This window comes from Bidens hawaiensis, unplaced genomic scaffold (assembly GCF_021521415.1).
Source record: "Bidens hawaiensis isolate Kalapana, Puna unplaced genomic scaffold, B.hawaiensis_p1.1 tig00051320_1, whole genome shotgun sequence".
Classification (NCBI taxonomy): Eukaryota; Viridiplantae; Streptophyta; class Magnoliopsida; order Asterales; family Asteraceae; genus Bidens; species Bidens hawaiensis.
Genome location: NW_027499190.1, coordinates 55,231 through 62,706, shown reverse-complemented (window position 1 = coordinate 62,706; position 7,476 = coordinate 55,231). Strand labels below are relative to the sequence as shown.

Sequence of the window (7,476 nt, the reverse complement as noted above, 5' to 3'; positions counted from 1 at the left end):
AACCCTAACAAGATACAATGTGTCATGTTTTGAACACCACCCATCAATTTTCCAAAAACCTAAAACAAGGTAACATTTACCTTTTACGATTTACAAACCCAAACAATATAACAAAAAAAGCCCATTCTATATCTTTTGTTAAATACAATTCGATACACTCAAGTCCATCATTCAACCCCCTTGTAAAACAAACAAACGAATGGTTCAAGAAGTATACACAATTCATAACACACAAAGAAACTCATTTCCATAAAACTCATTATTCTCATGTCCAAATCTCTCTAGTCCACTCTCGCCACCACAATGACCTTTTAATCCTCTAATAATAATAATCCCACACTCATATGTTCATCAACAACCTCTTACACACCACCACCGCCACCGTCATCATCCACCACCACCAACCACTCACACTTTCCGGCCATGAAGAAGGCCAAATCACAAGCCGTATCCATGGACAACAAACCCGGGTTCCAATCCCACCAGTTTGACGGCAATTCGGCTGCACCCGACCCGATGATCGTAGATCCGACTGATAACGAACCTGGACGACCCGGATTTACAGCCAATTTGGCTCGCAAAAAGGCCACGCCGCCGCAGCCTGCTAAGAAGCTTGTGATTAAGCTTGTTAAAGGTTGTAAATTTATCTTGTTTGGATTGAATTGAATTGAATTGAATTACTGGTTATCAGGGTTTGTGATGTGTAGACTGATTTGGGGTTTTTAGGGTATTAAGATTTAAGGCACTATGTATCAATTCACCTATGTTTATTTATACTTATACATAGTGTGTTAGTCGTATTAATTGAACAGAAGTTTATTGAATCTAAAACCCTAAAGGTTATAGTTGTCAAAGGTGTGACGGGCGAGTTGTGGGTTTAGTAAGTGTGGGGTTGAGATAGGTGAGGCGCGTAGAGTAAGCATACGAACCGTAGTTGTTAAAGGTGTAAGGTGCACTCAAGGTGTAAAGGGTGAGTTTTGGGCCTACGAGGCTAGGAGCAAGGCGTTTAGTAAGTGAGGGCTCGAGATAGGCAAGGCGCGTAGTATAAGATACGATTATGTTTTAGGCTTGTTTAAGGATAGTTTTTAAGATGGTTTCATGCTATTTTTGGATGTTTTAGATCAGTTTGCTTAGAATTTGCAGAATTTTGCTAAAACTTTCAGTATTTGGCCAGAATCTCACCTAAATCTGACCATAATCTGGCTGGAATCTTGCCGGATTGTCTGGATGGCAGGAAGGCGTGTTTCTTGCGTTTTGCTTTGCTTGAGGGCTTAGGCACATTTCCAAAGGGCTTTTGAGTTTTGACAACATAGCCTAAAACAATGTTGAGTTATTGATGCAGTTGTTGAAGCTTTTTCTGGCTTGAAGGGCTTTTGACAACATAGCCTAAAACAATGTTGAATATTTAATGCAGTTGTTGAAGCTTTTTGAATAAACAGCATGTCAAATTTATTTGCAAATGTTTTTTTTTAATATTTATTTGTATCTTCGTTATGATTGTTAAAAATATTTTATTTTTCTATTTTTCTTCTTAAAGCTAAACCAACCTTGCCTACAAACTTTGAGGAGAATACATGGGCGGTCTTGCAGTCAGCAATTAGTGCTATATTCTTGAAGCAGCCCGATCCTTGTGACTTGGAGAAGCTTTATCAAGTGAGTTGTACACACATGCTTCTTTCTTACTGTGAATTATCCTTTGGCCATGTATTGACCAAATGTTTTTATTTTTACAGGCGGTTAATGATCTTTGCCTCCACAAAATGGGAGGCAATCTTTATCAACGGATTGAAAGAGAATGTGAATCTCACATATCTACTGCTTTACAATCACTAGTTGGTCAAAGTGAAGACCTTGTGGTTTTCTTATCACTCGTGCACAAAACCTGGCAGGATTTTTGTGACCAAATGTTAATGATTCGTGGTATAGCGTTGTATCTTGACCGTACATATGTCAAACAAAGTCCATCTGTTAGGTCATTGTGGGACATGGGCCTTCAACTCTTTCGGAAGCATTTGAAACTAGCTTCAGAAGTTGAACACAAAACAGTCTTTGGTCTTCTGAAAATGATAGAAAGCGAGAGGTATAATATTATCGCTATATCTTTTTACAGATATACTTGATATGATTATTTATGTATATGTTATGACTGACAATACGCCCTGCTTGCGGTGCGCACATATAATGTATATATGTGTGAACCCTTGGGTGGGCAAAAGTAAAATTGCACTAATTTTTGACGTTATTTTACTAATCACGTGAAAATAACGTTAAAAGTGGCGGAAGGTTAATCAGGCATCATGTGGTGGCGTTGATAGCCGAAAGACAAGGGCACATGCACCAATCAGCCGGTGTCCCGATGATTGAGTGTTATGTGTCTTATATCCAAGGCTTGATTCAAAACTACTATCGAGCCGGGGGTCTCACCGGAAGCAGCCTCTCTATCCCTATGGGATAGAGGTAAGGCTGTCTACATCTTACCCTCCTCAAACCCTACCATAGCATTGCTATTGGTGGGATATACTGAGTACGATGATGATGATGATGATGATGATGATGATGTTATGACTGACAATCTAATATGTTTTTGTTTTACAATTTTTAGATTAGGTGAAGCGGTTGATAGAACACTTCTTAACCATCTGTTGAAGATGTTTACTGCTTTAGGCATTTATGCTGAGAGTTTTGAGAAACCATTCCTTGAATGTACATCAGAGTTTTATGCTGCTGAAGGAGTTAAATACATGCAACACTCTGATGTTCCAGATTATTTGAAGCACGTGGAGGTGTGCATCATTATCATTCTTCATATGTTCTTTTAAAAGTTATTTCATGTTTTATCTTTTTAATGGTGTTTATGAATGCGATTGCAGGTAAGGTTGCATGAAGAGCATGAGAGATGCGTACTGTATCTTGATGCTAGTACAAGAAAACCGCTGGTAGCAACTGCTGAAAGACAACTTCTTGAGCTTCATATATCTGCAATACTTGATAAGGCATGTTTTTTTTTAAACTTTTATTGCTCTCTGTAAGATAATTTTCAGTCAGTCACTGACTTTTTTTTATAACTTGGTATAGGGTTTCACGATGTTGATGGATGGAAGCCGAACTGAAGATCTTAAAAGGATGTATACACTTTTCTCTAGGGTTAACGCTCTTGAATCGTTACGACACGCCTTAAGTTCATACATCAGAAAAACAGGACAGGGGATTGTGACAGATGAAGAGAAGGACAAAGATATGGTGTCTTCTCTCTTGGTGTTTAAGGCTTCTCTTGATAAAATATGGGAAGAAAGCTTCTCGAAGAATGATGTTTTTAGCAACACAATTAAAGAAGCGTTTGAGTATCTAATTAATCTTCGTCAGGTACTGTTTATGTTATGATTTATAGCCAAAATCTGCAATTTCATATAAATCTTTTGTGGAAGTAACGGAGTAATAATGTGTTAATGTTCAGAACCGTCCTGCTGAATTGATTGCAAAGTTTTTGGATGAGAAGCTTCGTGCTGGGAATAAGGGTACATCTGAGGAAGAATTGGAGGGCACTCTTGATAAAGTTTTGGTTCTATTTAGATTTATACAGGTATCTAAAAAGTTGCAGTAAATTTTTTTTGAAACAAAGGCTCTTTTACTTTCACTTAATACTTTCATCTATATTTGTTTGATATTGTGATATAGGGTAAAGATGTGTTTGAAGCATTCTATAAGAAGGATCTTGCGAAAAGGCTTCTTATGGGGAAGAGTGCATCTATTGATGCCGAAAAGTCAATGATCTCCAAGGTTTATACTTTATAGTCTTTTATGTTTTTTTACCTGTTGTGTGACAAGTTTATCTTCTGAATTCTGATTATCAACTATTTGATCATTGTTTTAGTTGAAAACCGAATGCGGTAGCCAGTTTACCAACAAGCTTGAAGGAATGTTTAAGGTAAGTTTACTTGACTTTTTTTTTTAATTAAATAACATTTTGAGCATTCAATAAATAGGGCTGATTATTTTTATTTATTTTTCTAGGATATAGAGTTGTCCAAGGAGATTAATGAATCTTTCAAGCAATCATCTCAAGCTAGGACGAAACTGCCTTCAGGAATCGAGTTGAGTGTTCATGTTTTGACAACCGGGTATGTTTTGTCATTCTCCTTTTCTTGGGGAAAATAACAAAAAATATGATTTTTGTTGACATTTAATTTAACTTGGTAATTGAATACAGGTATTGGCCAACATACCCACCAATGGATGTCCGCCTTCCCCATGAATTGAATGTTTATCAGGTATGACATAATCACATAAATAAAACATTGTTCTATTTAATATTCAGTTCTTTTTAAATTACTTGTATAATTTTTGCAGGACATATTTAAAGAGTTCTACTTGAGCAAATATAGTGGTAGGCGATTAATGTGGCAAAATTCATTAGGTCACTGTGTTTTGAAAGCAGAATTTGCCAAGGGAAAGAAAGAATTGGCAGTTTCTTTATTTCAGGTCGGTTTATTTCTTCTTATTATTATTATTTATTATTATTATTATGTATTTGTTTATTGTTTTATTTAGTAAATGCTATAATATGTTTTCAGACTGTTGTTCTGATGCTGTTCAACGATGCACAAAAACTAAGTTTTGAAGATATTAAAGATGCTACTAGCATTGAGGACAAGGAATTAAGGAGAACCCTGCAGTCGCTTGCTTGTGGAAAAGTTCGTGTTCTTCAAAAGGTGGTTTATTTATTTATGTATTAATAAAAAATTGATTTGTTTTCCATAATTTGTTACCCTTAGAAACATTAAATAATCTTGATGTTTTACTCAGATACCGAAAGGTAGGGAAGTGGATGATCATGATACTTTCTTGTTCAATGATGCGTTTACTGCTCCTCTTTATCGTATAAAGGTAAACCATACACTAAAATTAAGTGTCATGTACAGTCGTACACAGTTAAGTTTGTGACTGTTTAATGATGAATTTAATCGTGTGTATACAGGTTAATGCTATCCAGTTGAAGGAAACTGTGGAAGAAAACGCAAGCACCACCGAAAGAGTATTCCAAGATCGTCAATATCAGGCAAATTAATAATTTCTTATGCAATCATATTAGCATTACTTTTCCATAATTAAAGCCCTGATAATAATAATAATATATTGCAGGTTGATGCTGCTATTGTTCGGATAATGAAGACTAGGAAAATGCTGTCTCACACGCTTCTGATAACCGAACTCTTTCAGCAGGTAACCATTATCCTTGATAAAGAAAATGATGCTTTTAATGCACAGATATAATATTTTGTTTTGTTGGAACAGTTGAAGTTTCCTATAAAACCAGTTGACTTGAAGAAGAGGATAGAGAGCTTAATTGACAGGGAATACTTGGAGAGAGATAAGAATAATCCTCAGATATACAACTATTTAGCCTGAAAGATGAATGAAGTTAGAGTGTTGGATATTTATAATTTCCTTGTCAGTTTATTATGTAAAGAAAGTGATGTCATAGCTTTTGTTTTCATTGTAAAAAAAAGCCTAAAGTCTTGCTTTGCTTTCTTGCTTCTGTTGTAGTATTCTTAAGACACAATAACTCTTTTAACACTACACTTGAGACTTAAGAGAGCATGTTTTGTTTTAACACTACACTGGACTCATAGGTCTGAAAATTGGATGTCTGGTTCATGTGCTTTGTTGTTTTAAAATTTACAGAGAAAAAAGTAGTCAGGTTATACTAGCCGTGTTGCGGCGGCATACGGAAGTTCATTCGGTTGGTATGGGTTAAATACGACTGCGGCACATATCAACGCTATAAACGACACTCCTCTAACTTAATATAAAAGAAATGTAACTTATGATCAAAACCACACGAAGTCGGACGGTTGGTATTGGTTTGCTCCACTACCGTACATGTACTAAACACGGAAATTAAATTAGTAACGCCTATAATGCTTGTATAACTTATAATACAAATGAATAACATATTTAAAACAACGTTTATTTAGTCTTACACGTTGCAGCGGGGAGTCCACACGAATTGAGTTGGTTTCGGTTACGTTTATTACAGTAGCAGAACTAAAACGAAATATTTACATATTTAAAGGAAAAAAATAAAACACTAAATATTATTATACAAGTTAACTGTTTTAGCTATTGGCCATTGGCTATCATTATAAGAAACAAAACTACAATTGTTTTATCTATAGTTATATATCTATAGTTATAAGAAACAAAACTATAATTGTTTTATCTATAGTTATATAATTTTATGTCAAACCTAAAAGATAATGTCCATGAGGGTTCGAACTTCCGCAACTAACGAAACAACTTGAACTTAAAACCATAAGAAAAACATAAGACCATTATACTATGTTGGTAAATGGCTAGCTAAAAACAACTTCCGTGGCACCGCAATATTCTTGGGAAAATCCATATGAACAATTAACATTCCGTATTAAAAAGACTCACTCAAGTATTTTGGGTTGTTTCACACGTCATTTGAAAAAGTACATAATATACACAAGGGGTCTTGATAAAAGAACACCCATCCTCAATTACTAAATCAGAACCCATTTATTATACAAGCCATTCTATCTTATATACTTACTACCGTCTGGGTCTGGTATACTATTACTAATACATGTGTAAACTGCAAAAAGATGTAGATGAGAAGATGATTAATCGTTTTGAAGTGTAGGATGAGACTGCTAATTATAGCTTGAATGATTTCACTATAAAAACAACTTTTCATGGGTACGGACCATATTTAATGTGGTTCGCCCTGAGAGAACGATGACTTCGCTTAGCCATGAGTTCACAAACTCTGGCTCAATATTTAGCATTAATACTAGTAACGGGAACCTTTGAGGTTCCGTCTTCAACTTCCATTTTCATTCTATACACGAATCATCATCATCATCATCATCATCATCATCATCATCATCATCATCATCATCCTACTCAGTATATCCCACCAATAGCAAAGCTATGGTAGGGTCTGAGGAGGGTAAGATGTAGACAGCCTTACCTCTACCCCATAGGGATAGAGAGGCTGCTTCCGGTGAGACCCCGGCTCGATAGTAGTTTTGCATCAAGCCTTGGACATAAGACACATAGCACTCAATCATCGGGACACCGGCTGATCGGTGCATGTACCCTTGTCTTTCGGCTATACATGAATAATAATAGATACACTATATACACTATACGGTGTTGTGTCATGAGTGATGTGTTCTATAAATTTTTTCTCTACGTTTACTACATTAAATAAAATGGTTATTTTCATTATCTTTTGTTACTATAATTATTTGCATCACCACCTAAGAGTATTTGTATGTGTAGATAACTAAAAGGAGTGAGGGTCACACTAATGCTAAGTAGTAACAATGTTTAAAAGGCAATTTAAAAATTGGTTTATTCAGATCAGTAGGTTCTTTATCCCACCATATCCAAAGAAACCATTGCAAGCAAGCATATATTCTTATCTTTGAAACTGCATGTGGAATC

General features: G+C 35.6%; 1 protein-coding gene across 1 annotated transcript; it reads left to right on the top strand.

Annotated features, from left to right (window-relative positions):
* Positions 1–347: 347 nt before the first annotated feature.
* LOC143598969 (cullin-4-like) lies at positions 348–5,526 on the top strand. Its single transcript, XM_077077047.1, has 17 exons — positions 348–634; positions 1,538–1,653; positions 1,734–2,080; positions 2,603–2,783; positions 2,871–2,993; positions 3,076–3,363; positions 3,455–3,580; positions 3,676–3,777; positions 3,872–3,925; positions 4,012–4,118; positions 4,208–4,268; positions 4,348–4,479; positions 4,572–4,709; positions 4,804–4,884; positions 4,976–5,056; positions 5,140–5,220; positions 5,293–5,526. The coding sequence occupies exons 1-17, from the start codon at positions 424–426 to the stop codon at positions 5,404–5,406; spliced, it is 2,343 nt and encodes a 780-aa protein (XP_076933162.1). The 5' UTR covers positions 348–423; the 3' UTR covers positions 5,407–5,526.
* Positions 5,527–7,476: the final 1,950 nt, after the last annotated feature.

What these genes read in the sequence shown, in the direction of transcription:
- LOC143598969 (XM_077077047.1), top strand. Translation starts at nt 424, where the DNA reads ATGAAGAAGGCCAAATCACAAGCCGTATCCATGGACAACAAACCCGGG. An exon ending in ATGAATTGAATGTTTATCAG is followed by an intron (nt 4,269 to 4,347) that starts GTATGACATAAT and finishes TAATTTTTGCAG; the next exon opens with GACATATTTAAAGAGTTCTA. An exon ending in CTCCTCTTTATCGTATAAAG is followed by an intron (nt 4,885 to 4,975) that starts GTAAACCATACA and finishes GTGTGTATACAG; the next exon opens with GTTAATGCTATCCAGTTGAA.